This window comes from Myxocyprinus asiaticus, chromosome 34 (genome assembly GCF_019703515.2).
Source record: "Myxocyprinus asiaticus isolate MX2 ecotype Aquarium Trade chromosome 34, UBuf_Myxa_2, whole genome shotgun sequence".
NCBI lineage: Eukaryota > Metazoa > Chordata > Actinopteri > Cypriniformes > Catostomidae > Myxocyprinus > Myxocyprinus asiaticus.
In genome coordinates, this window is record NC_059377.1 from 38140351 (window position 1) to 38167655 (window position 27305).

General features: G+C 37.2%; 1 protein-coding gene across 1 annotated transcript in view; it reads left to right on the plus strand.

The window, feature by feature from the left end:
• The first annotated feature begins 1318 nt into the window (after positions 1-1318).
• LOC127424880 (syntaxin-1B) overlaps positions 1319-27305 on the plus strand; it is a 69859-nt gene continuing 43872 nt past the window's right edge. Inside the window, exon 1 of the mRNA XM_051670397.1 lies at positions 1319-1607. Coding sequence (XP_051526357.1) covers positions 1578-1607 — 30 coding nt within the window. The 5' untranslated portion in view covers positions 1319-1577. The remainder of the gene's footprint in view (positions 1608-27305) is intronic.

Genomic DNA, 27305 nt, shown 5'->3' on the forward strand with positions numbered 1-27305 from the left:
AACTTTTGGAGGGTTTAAAGGTGGAAATGTGAAGCTTATAATATTATAAAAGCACTTATATTAATTATTCGTTAAAAAATTGTGTATTATTTGAGCTGTAAAATTGTTAAATTGTAATTTTTATGTCGTTTTAGGGTTCACTGCGCATGTAGCGACATCATGGCAACGAAGTTGTAAAAGTGGATATAACTTTACACAGAAATTATTAGTAAACAATTTTATCACACTAAAATCATGTTAACATGCATATTGTTTATGTCTTGTGTCTATACTTTTGAAAAAGTGACTATTTTAAAGTTTACGGAATTGCCCCATTCACTTCCATTGTAAGTGCCCAGATTTTTTCTTTTTTTCTTTTCTTTTCTTTTTTTTTTTTTTTTTTTAAGAAAAGGTGGGCCAGGTTGAAATTCATTTTTGTGGTAATCAGCATTATGCCAAAAATGCTGTCGGTTTAGCTTAACTTGTACTGAACCTGGAATATTCCTTTAAATTTAGTTTTTTCTCCTATCTGTAATTGTTTTATTGGGAATATTGTTTTTATATCGTTATAGCTACATCCTCAATATCACTTTCCATTCTTTTGTCTTTTGAAGGTCTAATATTCCTTTAAGTTACAAAAGCCAGTTACTTAGTGACATCATCCTCCAGGAGGTGACATCATTTTTGATGGGGAAACAACAGCAGCCATGAGTTTTATGAATTCTGTGTTTTGTGGCATTAGTTGGTTTGTCTCACTCGCATTCCATCCCGTATGATAAAATGACAGAAAATGGTCTGATGATGTCCAGACTTCAAAAGACTATATTCAAGTTGACACTCTGAACTATCAAACCCAAACAAGCAAATGCTAACATAAGTATGTTATCTCCTATACTGTTAATTTTCTTGCCATTGTTGAAATAATCAAGCTGTAATTAATCGAATTTAAGTGCCTAAGCTTGACCAAAGCATCATTCTGAAAGTCTGATATACATTTTTATAGAACTACTCCATTAAATCACAACACAATCATGTTCATTTTTTAAAAAGTTACAGAGTACAAAAAGTACTCCATAGCAGGAATGTCCCCTACAACAAACTACAGTTCCCTGGTCAGCTTGGGGAGCGTCAGGCTATTACGCGCTGCGGATGCGCACAGTCCAGAAAGAGAGAGAAGTGGGGGAAGGGCGACAGGTAAAGCGAAAGGGATGGAGAGGAGACGGCTACGCGTGCGCAGAAGCGCTCCATCCCTCTGCATCGCTCCCCTCCCCCCTCCACTTCTTTTTTTTTTTTTTTTTTTTTTTTTTTTTTTTTTTTTGCAGCATCAGTACCGCGTTCGGAATCGCATTCGTGTGCTGGAGTCAGAGCGCGCTGCGGGGCATTACTGCACCGCCACGGAGACGCACCATCACTGAACCAGGAATAGGGAAGAGGAAAAAGGCGTGAAATAGTGCAGAGGGGGATAACAGGGCGTCCCCTTTTTGAAAGCCACCTGAATCTGTGGAAACAAAAATTAAAAGGATCCAGACACTTTATAATAAATACGCGAACGCAGCGGAAATCTCAAGCGACGTTTCTGGCCAGCACGGCGGTGAAAAATGAAGGATCGTACGCAGGAACTACGAAGTGTAAGTCTTTTTTTTTTTTTGTACCGTTTTCCTCCATGATGCCTTTTTGCTCCTCTCCTCCCTTATTCTCCGTCTCTTCACCGCAACCGGGCGTCAGCGGCTGACATGTCAATGCCGCTCGCTCACAGTTGAGCGTTTACGGGCATGGTAGGCTACTGTTTTAATTTTTCCCCGAATTAATTTTTTCCATTTTATTTTATTTTTATTGGTATTTATTTGTAATTAAAAATGCATCTGTTTAGCGTACCGCACATATGTGCGGGTTTAAATATCGCTACTTACGCGAGCCGCGTTCCATGTGTGATGAACGGTGTATCGATTTATCGATCAAATCGGGTTATATGCTGTAATTCGCGAAAAGAGCCCACCACATTAGCATGCATAGAAACAGACTACCTTTTGATAGGCTACATGTCGTCCATGAGTGTGATCTAGGGTATAGACTACTGCGGACAGTTATAGGCTGTATCCTTACACTGATACGCACCATCTCAATATCCAATTCTATGACCACCGCATGATTAATTATTAATACCTAGAATGTTTTGTTTTTTTTAAACGAAAACAACATCCATTTGCCCCGGATATCCTTGTCCCATACGCTCTTAACTCTATTAGATATTGCACAGGGCTCTGCACCAGTGTATTTTGAGTACCTCCACTAACGCTCCATCAGCTATCCCTGTATGCATGTAATCTCCATCGGACGCATTTGGAACATTGGGTGGGATATGCAACTATTGCAGCATGCATTGTTCTGTTATTTGGCCCTATAATAAAATACGAAACTGATTTAATATTGTTGCATGTATCGCCCGATTGAGCTATATGAATACAACATGGCCGCCAAAGTATATCTATTTGTGGACTTCATCATTTATTTATTTTTTTAAATGAACAGGCTATATGAATCAATGAAATATCTTAAAGGAAACGCCTGAACCCAATGCACTGCACTCATCAGTGTGCGCACGAGTGTGTGGTGCGCTCGCGAGGGGTGGGGGGGAGGCGGGGGGTGCGTTATACACACATTATATATACATTAACATGTTTGTACAAATGAATGCAACTTCATACGCTAGTACAAAGACATGCAACATCCCCACCGTATTGACACTGGGGTGAGAACTGAGTGAGATTTCGGTGAGCCACTTGCTTCTAAAAGTCATTAGTACAAAAACCCCAACCGGAATAGGTCCGAGACTTCCCCTGGAGACCACTGCAGACCCGAAGCATCTGATTACAGCGTTTGCTTATCAGATGCATACCTGGATTTCCAGAATTCGCAATTATACGTGATGCTAGTGTCATAGACGTGCAGGCTGGCTTCTTTTAGAAATAGATGCATTATTTGTCTAGCTTATAACGGTGTTAATAGCTCAACGTGAATCTGATGCGACATGATTGGGCAATAATCACATTTTATGTAATCGTCAACATCACTGTGACGTTCGGGTCGCGCGGTGAGGGAAGTGTATGGTACTTGGACTGCGGGCGTGCGCAGGGCGATCGTGTCTATGCATAACGGAGACAAGCAAGGATAAATCAGACAAGCACTGACCTTGCCCTTTTCAATATTACCTTTCATCTGAAACAGTAACTGCAATCTTTATGGCGTGCAGGGAAAGATCTTTAAATGAATAAGAAAGACTGAAGGAGATAATTGCTGCCAGAAGTATTTTTTTGGGGTGGGGATGTATTTTGTTCCAAGGTGGCCAAACCGTGTTCACTCATGCATTGACCTGTATAACATAATGGATTTCTTCAGCACTGCAAATGAAGATTATTGAGAACTTATTTTCTAATGATTACATACCTGACAGCATATGAATCACATGCTGAACATAAAATGGATTATATATTTTATTTGGAAAATTACATAATATATAATACCATATAAAGTATGTAATAGGAGGTATATTAAACAAGTTCCTGTAGCTCAACTGGTAGGGCATGGCACGAACAATGGGTTTGATTCCCAGGGAACAGAAATAGTCTGCCAAATGAATAAATGTTAATGTGTGAGAACTCAAATGTGTAACTCTGTATCTTTATGTATATATATATATATATATATATATATATATATATATATATATATATATATATATATATATATATATATGATCTGCAAAAAGGAAGTCTTTTTTATGAGTGATGGCCACTGCTGTCAGTTTATGTAAGCATTGTAGCAATAGTGTGATAAAGCAAGGCAACAGATATTATCTAAAAAGCATGACATTTGAACAAAATTGTTCTAAATACACTTGTGATAATAAACATGCGCAATGAACTTCACTGTGCTCAGTATTGTCCTTGAGAGAGACCAGGTTGAATATCTCTGTCTCTCTCTCTCTTTCTTTCTTTCTTTCTTTCTTTCCCTCTTAGCTAACAGGCTTCATATTTAAGCCACTAAATGTAAATACTATAGGCAGTGAACTATGCTTGCGTTATTGAGTGTGGAACAATTTATTAGTTATTTGTTGTGCCTTCAGAATGGTGTATATTAAGAATAAGTTAGATGAGTAATCTGTCAGCCTGTCATGTAGTGAGACATGCTTGCCAGACCCAAGGAAAGTCAGAACAGGTTACAAGACCTGGATGTTGTTGGCTGCTTTTATAGCTTCCATAGTTAAAATATCAAATTGAAGTGAACTGGTTTGATTTGCGAATATTAAAATATTTATTAGCCATATGATTATGGGTAGTTGACATGTAACTTGCTATACCCTACCTAAAACTATTTTATACAGCATTTAACTAAATCTTTTGTAATTATTTTGCATGCAGTTTATTTGACCATATTAATTATGAGACTCTATGGAATAGTTGTGCTTTTATAAATGAATTTGTCCAAATGAATTAGTGAAGGCAAAAGGGTGATTAATATGGGCAAACATAACAATTTCAAACTAAACTTTTGATGCTGACTGGAAAAAAAGTTAATAGACATGTTATATGTCAACTACTCATATGCTGATGAACTCAGATCAGCTAAATATAGGGCATAGTTTGCGACATGATAAGTATATTGCATCCAGTTGGAGACTGGCTAATGAATAAGTGAGAATAAACAGGAAAAATTAGGCATAGATGTGTTTGATGTTGACTGCATCAAAATTAATAAAGAAACAAGCAAGCGAAATAACATGAAAATACATATGCAAATGAGTAAGTACCAGTCAGTTTTGCCCCAAATTAATATTTGTGTTGGAACTGACTGTTGTTGAGTGATGCATTTGATAGTCATGCTGGAGAAGATGGCATAAAGAATGAGTTTAGTTATCTTGGTATGTTTTGCATCTTTTAAAGAGAAGGATAGATTATCTCATAGATTTTAAATACATGTCTGTTCTTGTCCCGCATTATTTTAGATAATTATTATTTTAGTCATAGTTCAACCTTTACCGATGCAGCCCTTATCAACATACAGTTTTGTATAAAATACTATATTTATTATGATATCTGGATCATAAATTGGCGAGAAACTGCAAGTATGACGTAGAAGGTTGGCAACCTAAGATTTAATTTACTCTCTTGAAGCACAAGGAAAGCAAGATTAAGTGACATCATCACATATCTTGGCCAATTTTTTGGCCAGAGAATCAGAGGTCTGACACATTGTTCTAATTGATCCTAACTGAGTGTTAATTGAACACATAGACAGTTTGGCTATGTTCAGAAAAGCCTACTAACATATTACTCTTACTATTTTTGCAGTATATAATTATAAAATATTTACTGTGCACAGTATGGCAGAGTTCAGAATGGCACACTACCATACTACTATTACCATATCCACCATATCTATATTCCATTCTGAACTCAGCCTTTGTGAATTTACTTTTATGATTGAACCTTTATCGGACTGCCAGAAGTTAAATCATCTTTACTCAAAATTAAAAATGAATTAATTTCCAAGATCATAGCTGGACACCACTCATATTCAATGTGATGCCATCATAAAAATAGCAGGTAGTATACAGTGTACACTGTGCATTTTTTCAGTAAGTAGTAAGCAAGTATTACATTCCGAACATAGCCTACATAATTCATCTTCACCAAGTACTGTATGTCCTTAGACTGTTTAAGAACTCTCAGCTTACTGGCAAAGGCTCTTTTGCTCTGTGTCTGCATTAACAACTCACACAGTATTTTTGATATAATGTATCAAAAGGATAGGTGATATGTGTACAGTTATGGCTTATACATGACTTCTTTAAGTCGATCAGCTGCTTACCTGTTAGATACTCAAAATATTTGTGTGGGGGAGTAATTCTCTGGACAGATGGAATAGAAGCAGGGGAGGAACCCTGGCAGACGACGGTACTCTCAGAGAAAGTATCAGAATGATAAGCAGCAAGTGACGATGCAGCTGACTTTGCAGCAAGAATTGAGCTCATGGGGAAAGTGAGCACAGTAGGTGTCTTGTCAGCCGACGGGACCGGAACAGGTAGATAATAATTAGGAGAGAGATAAGTAAAGGGTACTATACGAATAATAAGTTGGACGCTGCCCGACAACCAATGAAACAGATAGGTCACAATAAGTTAATGATAAGAGGATGGCCGAGGTACGGTAATGTCTACGGTGAACAGGGGTTCAAGGTTTGGCTGGTAGATAACTACACCATTGTCCAGGCAAAAGCATGTTTCACCACTGATGGTGAAAATGTAACAGTGTATTCTGATGAAATATTATTATATACTATATATATATATATATATACACACACACACACACACTGGCAGCCAAAAGTTTGGAATAATGTACAGATTTTGCTCTTATGGAAAGAAATTGGTACTTTTATTGACCAAAGTGGTATTCAACTGATCACAATGTATAGTCAGGACATTAATAATGTGACAAATTACTATTACAATTTGAAAAAAAATAAACTACTTCAAAGGTTTCTCATCAAAAAATCCTCCACATGCAGCAATGACAGCTTTGCAGATCCTTGGCATTCTAGCTGTCAGTTTGTCCAGATACTCAGGTGACATTTCACCCCACACTTCCTGTAGCACTTGCCATAGATGTGGCTGTCTTGTCAGGCACTTCTCACGCACCTTACAGTCTAGCTGATCCCACAAAAGCTCAATCGGGTTAAGATCCATAACACTCTTTTCCAATTATCTGTTGTCCAATGTCTGTGTTTCTTTGCCCACTCGAACCTTTTCTTTTTGTTTTTCTGTTTCAAAAGTGGCTTTTTCTTTGCAATTCTTCCAATAAGGCCTGCACCCCTGAGTCTTCTCTTTACTGTTGTACATGAAACTGGTGTTGAGCGGGTAGAATTCAATGAAGCTGTCAGCTGAGGACATGTGAGGCGTCTATATCACAAACACTCTGATGTACTTATCCTCTTGTTTAGTTATACATCAGGCCTTCCACATCTCTTTCTGTCTTTGTCTTTGAAGACTGTAGTGTACAGCTTTGTATGAAATCTTCATTTTTTTTGGCAATTTCAAGCATTGTATTGCCTTTATTCCTCAAAACAATGATTGACTGACGAGTTTCTAGAGAAAGCTGTTTCTTTTTTTGTCATTTTTGACCTAATATTGACCTTAAGACATGCCAGTCTATTGCATACTGTGGCAACTCAAAATCAAACACAAAGACAATGTTAAGCTTCATTTAACAAACCAAATAGCTTTTAACTGTGTTTGATATAATGGCAAATGATTTTCTAGTACCAAATTAGCAATTTAGCATGATTACTCAAGGATAAGGTGTCATCAAAAATTACTTTTTTCAAATAGTGATGGTGCTGTTTTTTACATCAGTAATGTCCTGACTATACTTTGTGATCATTTGAATGCCACTTTAGTGAATTAAAGTACCAATTTCCTTCCGAAACAGCAAAATCTGTACATTATTCCAAACTTTTGGCCGCCAGTGTATATACACACACACTCACCAGCCACTTTATTAGGTACGCCTGTAAATCTACTTATTCATGCGATTATCCAATCAGCCAATCGTTTGGCAGAAGTGTAATATATAAAATCATGCAGAAATGGGTCAGGAGCTTCAGTTAAAGTTCACATCAACCATCAGAATGGGGAAAAAATGTGATCTCAGTGATTTAGACCATGGCATGTTTGTTGGTGCCAGACAGGCTGGTCTGAGTATTTCTGTAACTGCTGATCTCCTGGGATTTTCACACACAACAGTCTCTAGAGTGTAAAGAGTATGGTGCGAAAAACAAAAAACATCCAGCGAGCAGCAGTTCTGTGGGTGAAAACGGCTTGTTAATGACAGAGGTCAGAGGAGAATGGCCAGACTGGTCCAAGCTGACAGGAAGGTGACAGTAACCCAAATAGACACGCATTACAACAGTGCTATGCCGAAAAGAATTTCTGAATGTACAATACGTCAACCACTGAGGAGGATTGGCTACAGCAGCAGAAGACCCCTCCGGGTACCACTATTGTCAGCTTAGAACAGGAAACTGAGGCTGAAGTGGGCACAGGCTAACCAAAACTGGACACTAGACGACTGGAAAAACATTGCCTGGTCTGACAAATCTGGATTTCTGCTGAAGTACACAAATGGTAGGCCCACTGCAGCCTCAGTTTTCTGTTCTTGGCTAACAGAAGTGGAACCCAATGTTGTCTTCTGCTGTTGTAGCCCATTTGCCTCAAGGTTCAACATTTTGTGCATTCTGAGATGCTATTCTGCTCACTACAGTTTTACAGAGGGGTTATCTGAGTTATTGTAACCGTAACCGTTTTCGTCCACAGAACTCCCGCTCACTGGTTGTTTTTTTGCACCATTCTCTATATACTTTAGAGACTGTTGCGTGTGAAAATCCCAGGAAATCTGCAGTTACAGAAATACTCAGACCAGCCCGTCTGGCACCAACAATCATAACATGGTCAAAATCAAATTTCTTCCCCATTCTGATGGTTGATGTGAACATTAACTGAAGCTCCTGGCCCATATCTGCTTGATTTTATACATTACACTGCTGCCACACGATTGGCTGATTAGATAATCGCATGAATAAGTAGATGTACAGGTGTACCTAATAAAGTGGCCAGTGAGTGTATACACTGATCAGCCACAACATTAAAACCACCTGCCTAATATTGTGAGGGTCCCCCTCGTGCAGCCAAAACAGCGCCAACACGCATCTCAGAATAGCATTCTGAGATGCTATTCTTCTCACCACAATTGTACAGAGTGGTTATCTGAGTTACCATAGACTTTTTCAGTTCGAACCAGTCTGGCCATTCTCTGTTGACTTCTCTCATCAACAAGGCATTTCCGTCCACAGAACTGTCACACACTGGATGTTTTTTGATTTTGGCACCACTCGGAGTAAATTCTAGAGGCTGTTGTGTGTGAAAATCCTAGGAGATCAGCAGTTACAGAAATACTCAAACCAGCCCGTCTGGCACCAACAATCATCCATGTGATTATCTAATCAGCCAATCATGTGGCAGCAGTGCAGTGCATAAAATCACGCAGATACGGGTCAGGAGCTTCTGTTAATGTCAACCATCAGAATGGAGGAAAAATGTGATCTCAGTGATTTGGACCGTGGCATGATTGTTGGTGCCAGATGGGCTGGTTTGAGTATTTCTGTAACTGCTGATCTCCTGGGATTTTCACACACAGCAGTCTCTAGAATTTACTCAGAATTGTGCCAAAAACAAAAAACATCCATTGAGGGGTAGTTTTGTGGACGGAAATGCCTTGCTGATGAGAGAGGTCAACAGAGAATGGCCAGACTGGTTCAAACTGAAAAAATCTACAGTAATATATATATATATATATATATATATATATATAGTTGTTGCTGGCAACGTATAAATAGCAAAAGTTTCATTACATTATGGCAGATGTTTCAGCAGTACCCAGTTTTTTTCAGGCTGATCACACTGTGAATTCGGCAACAGGTCGAAAGTTCTGCTGCTGAAATTGGTCTGTTTAGCAAAATTCGAATCAATGACCCCCAGTGGCCGAAGCTGGAAATGTTGTTGAACATGTGGCCATGTGTGTGCTCCAGTTTCTGGGTGAAGTGTCTACAGAGTAGGGTGTTAATCGCAAGTTTAATCACGATACGACCTTATATCGATTCTCTTAGCCAGCGATCCGATGTTTGCCAATACCTCAAAGTATGCCACGAAATGCGATTTCCATTCGATTAGATTCAGGGGTCTGCGATCGCTATTATGATATTATGTGCCTATTTTACACAATCAATTACATTTATTAGCTCACAAATGCAATCAAAATATAATTAGAATATTCTATTGAGCTCTCTGAAAAGTGCATATCCAGTATCCACACTGGGACATCCACAAGAAAATGAGGTACTTCAGTTGTTGGAAAAAAATTATACAGAAAAATAAATAATATAAAAAATAAAATCACAAACATGTGATCATCAGTCATTTGATGACAGCTCATTGCCTTGTGGAATGAGGTAAACACTACAGTGACAATTTGTCATCTCTACAAAAATACTTACATTCTCACAGTGTGTTTCCAACAGGTGAGTATGTGCTATCTGTGTATTTTCTTGACTACAACTTCCACAGTTGTATTAAAAAATTATTTCAAAGTTTACTGTGATAAATGTTAGTATGAGTGTTGATATGAAGTCTTATAATTGATGTTGTCAGGGCCGTCCCTAGGGCGGTGTAACCGGTGCGGTTGCACCAGGCCCCACACTTCCGGGGGGCCCCCACAGTGATCGCTACAGAGGGGGAAACATGCTTCTAAAGTGAAGTGAATATAATAAGTGGTGGTAGTGGGCTAAAGCGCATAACCCCACAGCCACCACCATTGTGTCCTTGAGCAAGGCCCTTAACTCCAGGTTGCTCTGGGGGTATTGTCCCTGTAATAAGTAGGTCTGTAAGTTGCTTTGGATAAAAGCATCTGCCAAATACATAAAATAAAATATAATGAGGTTTCTGCATCGCCTGACAGAAATGCATACATACGTGGCTGGCATTAGAGTGTCCAAATAAAGTTGCATCTTTAAAAAACATACTTCCATGTTTACACGTTACGTCGATGACATTGCATTGTTGGTTATTTGATCGATGCATCGATCCAGATCGATGGATTGTTAAACCCCTACTACAGAGTGGCGGCAAAAAAAGTTGTATTTTAATACAGTCAACAAGATTGCATATTTTATTAACCATACACCCTTACCCAAACCCCAACCCTAAACCTAACCGTCAGTGGAGTAAAAATTTAATTGTAGTGTGAAAATGCAACATCAGTATCGTGTTCACCATTGTGCATGTGAACGCAATTACTTCCAGGTTTCTTTGGGGCCAGAACCCATGTCTCTGTAGCACTAGAGAGAAAAGCGATCACGTCTGAACTGATAGGGGATGCTGCTTGTCAGTAATCAGCTGAATGGGGTTAATTTTAGGGTACATAAACATTTGGAAGCATGTCGATTCCCTGTGTGATCATGTTGATTTTTTTGAGGAGCTTTTAAAAGCATGAAAAACATTTATGCCATTCCCTGTCTGCTGCTTTTGATGTCACAGCTCATGCTCTAGCCTTGAGCAAGGAGTTCTAATATACCATGCTGGGGAAGGGCTTGGAACAGTGCATATTCTCGCATTGCCATCAGCCAATCTGTCTCGTTAGGACGTCATTTTCCTGTGGCCAGCCGAGCAACTGCATTAAGATGAATGGGAAATTCTGATGGATAGCTCTCTCCAGATTTTATAGTCGGCCAATGAAACTGCAGTAATGGGAGGTGGGTAAGAGAGAGATGTGGAATGCGGAATTTCCCAAAATCTCAGATAGAAAGAGTGTGAGAAAGGAAGAGGTGGGAAAGAGTAATGAGAAGAAAAAGAAGTGAAGGAGGAAAGGAGGAAAGAGCAAGAAGCAGTGGTGGCCACAGGTACTATAGCAGATGGATGATGAATGAGAGGCATCATAAAGCCATTTTGTCAGGAGCTAGATGAATGTTTAGGTATTCAGTTGTGGGGTTATTGCTGTAAATGAATGGAGGGGAGATTTGCTGATGCGCAAGAATTGGGTAAAACTGCTTTCTAATACTATAAAAGGAATTTAGAGTCCTGACACTTTACAGCTGGGTCGGCAGCATAACCTGATTTGGTTGGTTCTTTGGGCACATAGAAAGCTGAGCTGTAGGTACAGTAGCAAGGATGCTCAGAGAATAAATTGAGAACTGAATGTTTTCAATAAGACTGTATAGTTTTTTTTTATTTTATTTATTTTTTTCAGAGATGTTTGACTTTTAATGAATTAGTTGAAAAGTTGAATCTGGTTTTAAATGGAAGTAAACTACAGCCAGTAAACTTCTATAGCCTTGAATGGTTGACAAGAGCAAATATTATTTTTGCTTCACTTTTACTCAAACAGCAGAATAAAAAATCCACTATAACGTTTCTTAGACTTTATATAAGAGGAAAAATATAGAGAGATGTATCACAGCTTTTGGTACCATGTTTTTCATGGTAACTGTGAGACGAAAAGGCCATCAAAGCAATTCTGCAGTGAATGTTCTCATGGGAAGGACTTGATATAACAGTAATGTCATATTATGGTGAAAATAATGGCAGAAAGATTATCAGTGAAGATAATTTAGCAGAAATGTGGCTATGGTGTTAGGCTATGGGTGCAGCATATTCATGCTATTGAGCCAAAAAAATATAAGTGTTTGGACTGTAAATCTTGCTGCAGCTTTTTTATGTGGAGTCTGTGCACTTATTATTTTGCTACTCAGTATGCAAAAATATCTGCTAGAAATGTTAGCTTGCTGTACTATAAGCTAAGTCTGGCAAACTCTCAGAAATATGATATTGCACTTTCACTGTAAAATTGGCTGATTTTTTAAATACTAAAAGTATATATTTTGTACCAAGAAAGTCAAGTAATTTTAAAATGTATAGTGCTTTTCACAACACACATCATTTCAAAATGTTCTGTAACAATCCTTGTTGTGCAGTTTAAATGAATAAAGCATTTTAAAATCATGCCTAACAAAATATATTTGTCTTTAGGCCCCCAGTAGGCAAGCCAAAGGCGACTGTGGCAAGAAACACAAAACTCTATAACATGTTAGTTAATGGAGAAAAATATCCTTGGGAGAAACCAGGCTCAGCTGGGGGATCCAGTTCACCTCTGGCCATAAATGATGAATATAATGCCAAAATAAGTTAACTACAGTGGTGTGAAAAAGTGTTTGCCCCCTTCCTGATTTCTTATTTTTTTTTGCATGTTTGTTACACTTAAATGTGACAAACATGCAAAAAAACATTGACTAGATCATCAAACAAGTTTAAATATTAGTCAAAGATAACACAAGTAAACACAAAATGCAGTTTTTAAATGAAGGTTGTTATTATTAAGGGAAAACAAAATCCAAACCTACATGACCCTGTGTGAAAAAGTGTTTGCCCCACCTGTTAAAACATAACTTAACTGTGGTTTATCACACCTGAGTTCAATTTCTCTAGCCATACCCAGGCCTGATTACTGCCACACCTGTTCTCAATCAAGAAATCACTTAAATAGGACCTGCCTGACAAAGTGAAGTAGACCAAAAGATCTTCAAAAGCTAGACATCATGCCGAGATCCAAAGAAATTCAGGAACAAATGAGAAAGAAAGTAATTGAGATCTATCAGTCTGGAAAAGGTTATAAAGCCATTTCTAAAGCTTTGGGACTCCAGAGAACCACAGTGAGAGCAATTATCCACAAATGGCTAAAACATGGAACAGTGGTGAACCTTCCCAGGAGTGGCCGGCCGACCAAAATCACCCCAAGAGCGCAGCGACGACTCATCCAAGAGGTCACAAAAGACCCCACAACAACATCCAAAGAACTGCAGGCCTCACTTGCCTCAGTTAAGGTCAGTGTTCATGACTCCACCATAAGAAAGAGACTGGGCAAAAATGGCCTGCATGGCAGAGTTCCAAGACGAAAACCACTGCTGAGCAAAAAGAACATTAAGGCTCGTCTCATTTTTGCCAGAAAACATCTTGATGATCCCCAAGACTTTTGGGAAAATACTCTGTGGACTGACGAGACAAAAGTTGAACTTTTTGGAAGGTGTGTGTCCCATTACATCTGGCATAAAAGTAACACTGCATTTCAGAAAAAGAACATCATACCAACAGTAAAATATGGTGGTGGTAGTGTGATGGTCTGGGGCTGTTTTGTTGCTTCAGGACATGGAAGACTTGCTGTGATAAATGGAACCATGAATTCTGCTGTCTACCAAAAAATCCTGAAGGAGAATGTCCGGCCATCTGTTCGTGACCTCAAGCTGAAGCAAACTTGGGTTCTGCAGCAGGACAATGATCCAAAACACACCAGCAAGTCCACCTCTGAATGGCTGAAGAAAAACAAAATGAAGACTTTGGAGTGGCCTAGTCAAAGTCCTGACCTGAATCCTATTGAGATGCTGTGGCATGACCTTAAAAAGGCAGTTCATGCTCAAAAACCCTCCAATGTGGCTGAATTACAACAATTCTGCAAAGATGAGTGGGCCAAAATTCCTCCACAGCGCTGTAAAAGACTCATTGCAAGTTATCGCAAACGCTTGATTGCAGTTGTTGCTGCTAAGGGTGGCCCAACCAGTTATTAGGTTTAGGGGGCAATCGCTTTTTCACACAGGGCCATGTAGGTTTGGATTTCATTTTCCCTTAATAATAACAACCTTCATTTAAAAACTGCATTTTGTGTTTACTTGTGTTATCTTTGACTTATATTTAAACTTGTTCGATGATCTGAAACATTTAAGTGTGACAAACATGCAAAAAAATAAGAAATCAGGAAGGGGGCAAACACTTTTTCACACCACTGTATGTGTAGTACAAGTCTTGTTTTATGTGAGTAAACTGAGTAGATGTTGGTGGGCAATTTTTAAAGCTAAAGGATTTTGTATGAATTGTAAGATTAATAATTAAGGGTCTTTGAAGTCCATCCCGAATTGACTGTGGAAGTGCACGTAGATGAAGTGTTCGATGAGGGCTTTAGTTGGCGTTAATTTATTGTCTTTGTATTCCATTTTAAGAGAGTGTAGTCTATCCCATAACCAAGCAAGAAAGTTACATAGTTGTTTATAAGACTTTATTGTTGCAATTGGTGCTATTAAATGAATTTAAACATTTGTAGGAACTCCAACACATTCAGTAATAAAAATGTGCTCAGTGAACTGGCAATGCGAGAACAATTGCTTACCCTAACCCTAACCTCTAGTAGGGGTTGCATAGGCTAGTCGACTATAACTAATGTAGTCGACATTGTCAGCCTGAAGTCGACAAGTCACTAGTGATTTACAAAACGCGTCTGTAGGAAATACAGCAGGTGTTGGATTTCCGAAACGTAGGATTGCAAGGGAAGACTTATTCATATTAATAAGGAAAGCTCTACCTTTTTTTAGAATTAGGTTTTAGAATTAGGTTGGCTTATAGTTTCTCTGACCAATCAGGTAGTGCTTTCCCGACGAATATTTCTGAATCGTCTAATCAGTTATCGCTTTAACCATGAATATAAATTACTCTTCCCCTCCCATCTGATGTTTCGGAAATTGCCAAAGTGTGTGGAGGCCGATGGCTCTGCACTGAAAGAGCAAAGTTGTTCTGATGTACTTTGATAAAGATTACACCGATGCTACAGTAACCTCCAATATATGCAAAGTGGCCTTTAAATATAACAGAAATAATATTGCTATGCATAAACATTTTAAAAAGGCACCCGCTAGCGGTAGTTAGTTATTTTTAAACATTATCAGAATAACCATGTGTGATTGGACATCTGACCTGGTTGCTGTTCGCTCCTTAAAGAAAACGATTCGGCAACAATAAGAAAAGCGCTTCAAGTTGGAGTGCGATGGCACGACTAGTCGAATTCAACTCGAATAATGGGCTCGACTAGTTGACTATAAAAAATCTGGAGTTGTGCAAACCCTAACCTCTAGTGACAAGTACTTATACTTGTTTTATAGGGCTGGGGGAAAAAATCAGTTCTGTGGCAAATCACGATTTGTGAGGCAAACAATTTTAAAATCATCTCCCTGATAAGAAATCTATTTTTTATTAATATATATATATATATATATATATATATATATATATATATATATATATATATATATATATATATATTTATTTATCTTTATGCTACAATGATTAATAGATAAATAAAGGAAGCTATATTTGTGCAGATTTCCGTATTAACAGGTTTTCTTTCTGAGAAGTTTTGTCTCTTTAATTCTTTTAGTTTAGTTTAGTCCTTTAATGCACTGCTGTTGCAGCCATCAAGCGGCATTTGTTCACAGTCTGATGTCAAAATCCTCTGCTATGTTCAATGTTCCTGTTGTTATGCATAATACAAAAGTTAATTTGAGAGGTGTTGTGCAGAAGTTCATTTGAGCTTTGGTGCCAACGCGCGCAGCTTGATCATGTCTTGCGGAACACAGGAAAATTGTGAGTTCTCTCTGTCAGTCTTCTTGGAACAGTTTGTAAGAATAATGTTGTCTATGAGAACGCTGCATTGGATCTCAGACTATCTCAGGATGCATATGCAAATAACATGCAATGAAATTGGGACTACAGGTGATTTGTCGTGTGTGTCATAATTCACTACAGTCCCAGAAATTGTTCTTGGACAAGTTTACTCTTTAGCCTTCATTTGTATGTTGCAAAATTATCATTATGGTAATAGCAATAGCCTATGGTAATATATGTTATATTCTATATTCTAAAATAACAAAATTAGTTTGATAAGTTAAAATGATATATTGTCTATATATTTTGAATGCAAATGGGCATAATGCAGCCTTGTGTTCCTTAGCACTAACTAGTCGGCTAGCTCAGACAAGGCACTGACTGGTTGATTGGTAGTTTTGAATTGGTATTTTTGCACATCCGTACCTTTTACAGCAAATTATATATTACAGAGTATAAACAATTGTCATTTCAGACACAACTGTTCTTCAACAGACATTTCTTTGATTAAAAATGGACAACGTTTTTTTTAAAATCTTTTTAAGATGTTTTTATATCAAAACATCAAATCGCAATACTTAAAGAATCGCAATATCGCAAAACATATCGAATTGGCTAGGAACTATCATTGTAATACCGAATCGGGAGGTCTGTGGCAATTCCCAGCCCTATTGTTTTATAAGTTCTTTATAAGCAAAGCAGTTTTAAAGCAAGTTATTACTTTTTGATGATAGATTACGAGTAATTTGTTTGTCTTTGGAATAACTTCCACCAATTTATTGTTGAATAAGACAAGTAACATTTATTAAGCATGTGAATAGGGTAAGTTTTAATTGCATGTTACTTGAAATGTTCATGTTGGGCTTCCATTGGAGTAAACAGATTTTTTACGGTTTATGGTTGCCCTTCCATTAACAGTTTTCCAGTCTTGCCAATTACGGAGGAATTGGGAGGGGGGAAGTACCAGTCAATAACATCAATAACTTAATTAGTATTGATCCATTCTTTTATTGATCCATTTTACTTTGCTTTTGCCTTCTAAAGAACTACAAGCAAAATCTTGACAAAGAATATTGACAGCAATATCATCTATGTAAACATGGACCTGATTTGGGAAAGATGTAAAGTAATGAAGATGAATATATACATTTACACTGGCGGCCAAAAGTTTGGAATAATGTACAGATTTTGATGTTTCGGAAGGAAATTAGCACTTTAATTCACCAAAGTGGCATTCAACTGATCACAAAGTATAGTCAGGACATTACTGATGTAAAAAACAGCAATTTTTTCACTATTTGAAAAAAGTCATTTTTGATCAAATCTAGACAGCAGCCATCACTCCAACACCTTATCCTTGAGTAATCATGCTAAATTGCCAATTTGGTTCTAGAAAATCACTTGCCATTATTTCAAACACAGTTGAAAGCTATTTGGTTTGTTAAATGAAGCTTAACATTGTCTTTGTGTTTGTTTTTGAGTTGCCACAGTATGAAATAGACTGGCATGTCTTAAGGTCAATATTAGGTCAAAAATGGCAAAAAAGAAACATTTCTCTAGAAACTCGTCAGTCAATCATTGTTTTGAGGAATGAAGGCGATACAATGCTTGAAATTGCCAAAAAACTGAAGATTTCATACAAAGGTGTACACTACAGTCTTCTACAGTCTAGTTTGAGAAATAGACACCTCACATGTCCTCAGCTGACAGCTTCATTGAATTCTACCCGCTCAACACCAGTTTCATGTACAACAGTAAAGAGAAGACTCAGGGGTGCAGGCCTTATTGGAAGAATTACAAAGAAAAAGCCACTTTTGAAACAGAAAAACAAAAAGAAAAGGTTAGAGTGGGCAAAGAAACAGACATTGGACAACAGATAATTGGAAAAGAGTGTTCTGGATCTTAAACCCATTGAGCTTTTGTGGGATCAGCTAGACTGTAAGGTGCGTGAGAAGTGCCCGACAAGACAGTCACATCTATGGCAAGTGCTACAGGAAGTGTGGGGTGAAATGTCACCTGAGTATCAGGACAAACTGACAGCTAGAATAACAAGGATCTGCAAAGCTGTCATTGCTGCATGTGGAGGATTTTTTGATGAGAACTCTTTGAAGTAGTTTAAGAAGTTCTGAACATTTTCTTTCAAATTGTAATAGTAATTTTTCTCATGTTATTAATGTTCTGACTATACATTGTGATCAGTTGAATGGAACTTTGGTGAATAAAAGTACCAATTTCCTTCCATAAGAGCAAAATCTGTACATTATTCCAAACTTTTGGCTGCCACTGTATATCATATACTAAATAATATTTCACTGAAATCTAGATGTGACATAAATCTTGCATAGTCATTGTCAAGGTATAGTACTGATTTCCCATTTATACTCTATAAACTCTGTATACACTATACTCTTTTTTTCTTAAACTTCCTGTAGCTGGGAGCACCATAAACAGTATGATGAAGATTTGTCTATCTTTTACAAGGTACTTCTTTCAAACCACCTAATGGAGATTTCATAGTACAACATAGAAATCTATTATTAACCACGTCAAGCATCAACATTAAGCCAGTTAGACTGAGGTTAGGTTAATTAAACCAAAGGTTATAGATCACATTAAGAATGAATTACACTTTTTCTTTTCTGACCAGCTTTAATTTAGTTCCATTTATTCATGCCCACACAACACTACACTGACGGGTAATTTTAATAGATCTGCAAAGTCTCATAAGATTTAAAAGTTATTGGGAGGAATAATTATTTAAATTGACTGCAGACTGTGGATGAGTCAGCAAGTATGTTGTTTATTCTCTAGTGGCCTGCTGTCATTTCAACCAGATAGTGTTTTCATAGTCGAGTCATTAATGAGTAATGAGAAAAAGCAGTGGCTATTCCAATGGGGAGACAGGAAACGGTTTTATAAGTAGTGGCATGGGGTCAAGGTGTCAACCCCAGTACTATCTCAAAACTTGACGTTTTTATTTGAATGATTCCTGCATTTCGTTGAGCTGTTTGGTAAATTTCTTTATACTAAACATTTCTACTGTATTGTCAAAAGAATCCTTTTTTGTCTCTTGGCTTATGTTTGTATAATTTATGTTTTTGATATTAGGTTTGATTGTTAAAACATGTTTAATTTTTGCCATTCCTTAACATATTACATCATGTTTAATACCAATTTACATAGTAACATTTATATTACATTTGAACTCAAATCTTCTCAGTGTCTGACTGAGTGATATATCATATTCCTTAGTTTAAACTTACTGTACATTCAGGAAACACAACATACCGTACATAGGTTACAAGATAAAATTGTATTGGTTAATTATGTCATTTTACAAATTTGCTAATATTTTTACTCTGCCATTATTAAAGACTCATTTTGATGAAAAAATTTGATAAATTATTAAATTTTTAAACAATCAAAGTCACATAAGCACTATCACTTGTTTTATTGGCAAAATAATTAATATATATATATATATATATATATATATATATATATATATATATATATATATATATATATATTATTATTATTATTATTATTATTATTATTATTTTATTTATTTTTTTGTAATAGCTTTCCATTATGATTTATTTTTTACTGTCTTTTCTAAGTTTCTCTCTCAATGCAGAGCAATATTTTTCAGACACTGTTTTTATCTGTAAAGGTCAATGATTCAGGTCTTCTCAGTGCATCAGAGTTCGTTATTAATTTTTACAACAAACCCTAAAATGATCTGAACATAGGAAACTTTTGTTCAATATTTTCCACTTAATTATGCTCTGAAATCTGTATTCCTGTATTTGTCTATTTAATAAAGCGGTTATGCTGCCTTATTGTTAAATGACTTGATTACCAATACACCGATATATACAGTATCATGCAGGTTGCGATTAAACAGCTTTTCTGCATCGGCTCGCTGGATCGTCTGTTTTTAGTGTTTTGAGTAAATATTGTAAAATAATTGCTCATTTAATTTCAACAAACTGGTGGACCTAAATCACATTTGCTATAATTAAATTGTATGAGCCTACATCATATATACTGTATAATGTCATTATATCTCTATATATCGGTACCTGGATCCACCATTGAATAATTAGATGACCAGTTCTGGCTCTCCATGTTTGATACATCTTTTTGCTGTGAAACCCTTCTCTAAGGCCTTTTATTTAGACTAGTTCATACAACGTCTGCCACAATTGATTTCTGACATCCTCTTATTCTAGAGGTCCCTTAATTGATCGTATACAGTATATAGTTCTTTCTCGGGTTCTTTGATGAAGGACGTTTATAGTCTGTCTTTCTCTTTGGTTATTAGCCTCAGTTTATAGCACAATTGAACTGGGGATAACCCCGTCCCTTGGGTGGAAAAGAACAGATGACATGCACTACTGAATGACAACACATATCTCTGAAAAAACACACTCTAATGCATTTTGGTCATCCGTTTGGTCATACTCAGTTTTCGCCTATTTCTAATTTTACAGCCACGCTTTCTAAATCGATATTTTTGTCTTGTTTTACAGTGAAAAAATATCTTTAAAACAGGCTAAATTTACTTGAGAAGCAAAATTGCATGAGATATTACGACTTATTTTATAGAATATATCTTGAATGATGTTTATTTTTTTTACCCCCATTGAATTTTCCTATACCCTTAAATTTACCTGATTCTGTCGAATAACTGACAAGTGTCATCTCTCATCAGACATTTTTGTATCACAAATGTTTTTATATTTTCCTGTGGTGCTACTGATAGCGCATTGCTCGAGCAACCTCAGAGCCATGGGATCTGGTCCCATGGACAGTTAGGTTTGGGTTAGTAAAATATGCATTCCCGTTGACTAGATTACATATTTTACAACTAAAAATACAACTTGCTTCACAACTCGCTTTTGGTGCCTCTCTGTGGACATTTCACCCAGAAACTTGATCTCACTCGTGCCTATATGTTCTACAACACTTCCACTGTAACACTACCAGCTTCAGCCACTGGGGGCCGTGATTTGAATTTCGGTAAGCACAGACCGATTTCAGAGGCAGAACTTTTAACCTACTGTCGACAAATTCACAATGAGATCAGTTCAGATTCAAAATCTTTGTTCAAGAGCAAGTTCTTTGAGAAAAAAGTTTTATTTTTTCTTCTCGACTGAATTTATCTTGTTTTAAGGATGTATAGATATTTATACTTCAATAGAAAATTATTTTTCGCAGTGTAGTGTTGCAGTGTGAGATAAGATGCATAATTTATTGTGACCTCTCAAATGTTATCTATCCTAGAATGCTCCATTCTGGTGAAAGAACCCATGGGTTAGAGCATCAATGTGATTTACTTCCACTTTAGAATTATAATCACATTTTCCACCATTTCTCGCCATTCCGCATGTTTGTCAACAGTACCTAATGCAGTGTTATGAGGCTAAAGGAGGTTACTGTCTAATGGTATAAACACAGTTTCAGTTCTGATGCCTGTGGTCAATGGCCATTCACAGCGCAGATGGGCCATCGGCAGGGATGCAGGATTATTTCTGCATCACCCCTGCACCTGATTTCTCAAAGCATTATTCCGAGAGACACGAATGTGGTACACTGCAAAAATTGTTTTCTTACTCAGTATTTTTGTCTCGTTTTCCAGTTAAAATATCGTAAAAAAAAAAAAAAAAAAAGATACATTTACTTCAGAAGAAGCAAAATTACAAGTAAATGTAGTTGGTTTTAAGGATGTTTAGACATTTTTATTGGAGAACTAGACAAAATTACTGATTTAGAAAAGTATTTTTTACAGAGTAGGCTATACATTTATAGGCACTGTATCCATTGGCGAACATCCTCATAACCTGCTTAGAACAAGATACTTTTTTTAAATGTCCTTTTCGATGACAACTTATTCCGCATCATTCCGGCCTTCCCTCCCCCACCACTCCCTCTTTCCCTGTGGAGGTCTGTCTCTCTGGATGTCTCCCCATCCCCCTCATTGCACTTTCCTGACCCCTCCCCCAACAGCTGCACATTTCTCCTTCTCTTGATTCTCCCTGCCACACACTCGTACATGCTCGCTTTCATCCTAAGCATACTCACTATTGCTCCATCCCTGCCAAGGGCTTTTTTTCACTTGCTGTGTGGGTAAATAAATCAAATTATGAAAAAGAAAAAAAAAACTCGAAACTGGCACACATTTACTCCACGGAAAGCCCCACTTAAGCAATTCAGAGTGCACTTAAAACTTGAATGAATGTAGAATCTGCATCTTAGACTTTTTAGAAATTAGTAAAGGAAATATAGTGTATATATATATATATATATATATATATATATATATATATATATATATATATATATATATAGCTCTGGAAAAAATTAAGAGACCACTGCAAAATTATCAGTTTCTCTGGATTTTCTATTTAAAGGTATGTGTTTGAGTGAAAATTGTTGTTTTATTCTATAAAGTACTGACAACATTTCTCCCAAATTCCAAAAGATAATTTATTTGCAGAAAATGACAACTGGTCAAAATAACAAAAAAGATGAAGTGTTTTCAGACCTTGAACAATGCAATGAAAACAAGTAAGTTCATATTCAATTTTAAACAACACAATACTCATGTTTTAACTTAGGAAGAGTTCAGAAATCTATATTTGGTGGAATAACCCTGATTTTCAATCACAACTTTCATGCATCTTGGCATACTCTCTACCAGTCTTTCACATTGCTGTTGGGTGACTTTATGCCACTCCTGGCGCAAACATTCAAGCAGCTCGGCTTTGTTTGATGGCTTGTGTCCATCCATCTTCCTCTTGATCGCATTCCAGAGGTTTTCAATGGGGTTCAGGTCTGGAGATTGGGCTGGCCATGGCAGGGTCTTGATCCGGTGGTTCTCCATCCACACCTTGATTGACCTGGCTGTGTGGCATGGAGCATTGTCTTGCTGGAAAAACCAATAATCAGGATCGGTGATGATCTGGGGGTGCTTCAGCAAGGCTGGAATTGGCAGATTCGTCTTTGTGAAGGATGCATGAATCAAACCACGTACAAGGTTATCCTGGAAGAAAACTTGCTTCCTTCTGCTCTGACAATGTTCCCCAACTCTGAGGATTGGTTTTTTCAGCAGGACAATGCTCCATGCCACACAGCCAGGTCAATCGAGGTGTGGATGGAGGACCACCGGATACAAAAGTTATGAAGATTTTTGTTCTTCTTCAAGAATGAACAAAGTGACATTGATGAGTTTGTAGGTTAGTGTATAAAACTGGTGTAACTGCGCAAACTGAACAATTAGAAATGGATATGCAATTTCTCTGTATGTAGCCTTGAAGAGGTTTTATTCAAGCTGTAAAACCACAATAAGTCATACTTGTGTGGGCTATATGAAAGATACATATACTCAATATGTCCTCTAGTGATGGCTAGAGTAAATAATCTTTGTCCTTAGATAATGATTTCGTCGAATTTAATGGAAAACTATGTGAGTTGTGCTCCAGAATATTGGGCAGCCCCCGGATTTGTAGCTGGGAGTCGTAGGTATGCCGTAGGTGTGCCGTGTGTGCATACCTTCATAGGAAATAATTGTTTCAATTTAGAACACCCCACGTCATACGTCCGGTGTGCGGTCCCCTTTAATTTAAGTTGTGTTGAGAAATATGTTTGAAGAGACAAAAACTATTGTCCAATGAGCAGCCCTATTTATATCTTTAAAAAATTCATAAATATCGATAATCATCATGAAAATTATTATGTATTATTATTATTTTTATTATTTATTTATTTTTATTAAATATTGCAGCATTGGATACCACATAATAGCAGTAAAAATAGCAGCCAGACTGATCTCAGTGTGAATTTGGTGACAGGAGGTAGAAATTTTTGCTGCTGAAATCTGTCTGTGCTTACCGAAATTCGAACCACTGCCAAAGTGGCCGAAGCTGGAAGTGTTGTGACCCTTTTTCAGGTGAAATGTCCACAGGGTGGCACCAAAAGAGAGTTGTATATATAGTTGTAAATGATGTAATAAAGAAATGTGTATATTACTAACCCTAACCTAAACCCCAACCCTAAACCTAACCGTCGGTAGAGAAAAAAAGTAACATTACAATGAAAATGCAACCTCTGAATCGCGGCCACCAATGTTAATGTAAATTAGTCTACTTCCTGGTTTCCATGGGACTTAAACGTGTCTTGGAATTTGTACGACCAAAGGGAAAGGTGAATATGTTTGAATTGATGCAAAAGTGATTGACGGGGGAAGGCACTTGTCAGTAATTCGGCAGAATTGGGTCAATTTTAGTACACATGAACATTTGGAAGCAGCATGTAGATGTAAATGCTTGGAGTCTAATTTCAATTCACGAGAACACTGGTTCATATATTCCTGGAGCTAATTAGGGTAAATGGATATGGCGTGCTGTCTACAAGTGAGGAGCTCGAGCACGGGACTGGGTTTGAGCTCTGAGATCCCCCTCCCCCCACCCCTGGACTATCTGACTGAAGAAAGAAATAGTCTCTTTGGATAAAGCGTAAGTTGATTTGGATAAAAGCATCTGCTAAATGAATAAATGTAAATGTAAAGACAGTTTTGAATAATAACTGGTATAGGCGTAGTAAAATCTAAAGGTGGAGATCCTCAATGGTGAGAGGGAAGCATCTGCTTATATACTGTATCCTTGTGATATGATTGTCAGGCCTAGATGAACAAGCTCCTCCCGAACGTACGTTTGGAAATTCATTTGGAAGAAAGTTTCAGATATTGGGGTATAATTGCTAAAAGCAGTACCATCTTAGGTTTCAAAACATTATCACCTTATTTAAAAAGATTTTTTTCTTAGGTTTTAGAAGACCTCCAATAACTTATCTTCATATAAAAAGATGTTCCTGCACAATAATTATTAAGAGTAAAACCAAAAGATTACACAAGTGACTTAAAAGTGTAATGCGCAGACGTTTTCACATGAACATCTAGCTGCATAAATACCCAAATCATGTGTGTGTGTTTGTATTCCAATCACTCTGTGGGCACAACTGTTTCTGCAGTATATTTTGAGGACAGTTTTATTGCAGGGACAATGTCATGTCCCCACTGCCGCACACCACACACCACCCACCACACTTTAACATTGCCAATAAAACCACTACAACAAAATGGCTTCCTGTCTAGTAATGGTACAGCTGCTTTTAAAATATACCAATAAAACAACATATTATGTGATATCCAGCATGTCAGATGACCTGAATTTTTGGAAATTGCACACCTGGTGGTTTGGAGTAGGTTATAAATTCTGGGTCACAAAATCTCACGAGTGGCGTAATAGACTCAGTCTAGCAGAATCAGCACAATAAGATGGTAACTAGCGGTGACAACAAAGACATGAAATTTCATTTTATCTTGACAGCATAAAAGGGGATTCTTTAATTATTTAAAGGTAAATATCAGGATAGGATCTGTTCTCCAATCTGTTGATTCTGATTTACACCAAGTTGTGCATCTCAGGAAACATACCTGGCTTTCTGTGTAGGCAAGTGAATTACCTAAGCCAGCTACCTCCTGAGGTTTCTGGTGAAATAGGGCAACAGAGTGCCATTGGGACTTCTCACAATCTGATTGAGAAATCATAGTAGTACAAGCCCTACATAATGGTGATTTTAAAATGTATAAATTGTCTCTATATGCAGCATTTATATAAAGGCATTTTTTGTTGTTGTTGTTGTTGTTGTTGTTGTTTTGTTGTATCCATGTACCTCACTGTGGTACACTACATCCTACAGAATTCTGTTTTTGCAGCAGCCTTGCAATAAATATAGTGTTGCATAAAAATAAACTTATGATGAACATTGCTGAAACCATAATTGGTTTATTAAAAAGATATTAAAAACATACAAAAATACTATTTTGTGTTACTGAATTTGAATGTTATTTATAGTTCAATGTTTTTTTACATCAGTACATCAAACAGTTCTTGGTTCATTTTGATTCAAATACGACTGAAAGTAATAACTCGCGGTTCAGTAACCTCTCTCACGAATTCAATTTAATTCAGTGAAGGATGCATTAGATTGATTTAAACTGAAAACTTTGAGAGTCATTTGGAGTGTTTCATTAAAAGAACCGGTTTGTCCCTGGCTCTTTATTGAACAGGAGGTCCTTGCCCCTATCTTGCCATTGCAAACTCTTTCTACCAAGCTGCCCGGAGAAGTAAAGACACATCCCGTTATCTCGCACATGCATTTAGTGTGGACAAAAGTTTCTTACGTGTTCAGTTCGGACATTTACCTAAACGTTGATGCAAGTATTTGGTTGAACCCTAAATTATGCATTAATAAGTCCACTTGCTGCTGGACAGAATGGATTGAGAAAGGTGTTGCTACGCTGGATGACCTGTATGAAAATGGAGCGTTGAGATGCTTTGAAAATATAATACAGCGGTTTGGGATTCCCAGATCTCAATTCTTTAAGTACTTACAGCTGCGCCATCTACTCTGTACTACCTTTGGGTGTAGTACGCAGCCCCCTAAAGTGACAGACACTCTTGAGATGGTACTTGCTGCTTTTAGAAAAGGTCATGAAGCTTTAGTGTACTATTCCTGGCTAATTCAGAGTCTCTTAAGAAGTTATGGGAGAGAGACTTGAATTTAGTACTGGAAGATGGAGAATGGGGTAGGATTTAAAAAAATGTCAAGTCTATGTCTAGGGATGCAAGGGTGCGCCTCATTCAGTTTAACATTCTGCATCGTTCTTACTGGACTCCCTCTAGATTGTGAAGACACACCTACTTACTGGCAATACCAGTTGGAGGATGGGGATATAGCCTATGTTTTTTGGTGCTGTACTAAGATTCAAGAGTTTTGGTCGAGGGTTCAGAATTTTATTTGGGAGGTCTTGAGCAGGGGGTGGGTGGGGTGGCACGTAATTGATAAGACTGGTCTTGTGCTGTTTGTTTAAATATGAGTATGGAATCAATAAAAAATTGTTAATGAAAAAAAGAACCGGCTTGTAAGAGTCATTAGTTTGAAGCGTAGGGTTTATATGTAGAATTATGTAGAAATTAAAACATGGATTATATTTATATGTAAGTCTCTTTACGTTTCTGTAACAGTGTTTTAGAAAGTAACTTACTTTAAAGTGATTAGTAATGTGATTACTTTATCAATGGAATAATCAGTAAAGTAATCTGATAGCAATCGTTTAGAAGTAATTATACATTTTTATTGGAGTAACTTTCCCAACAATTTTTGCTTGGGA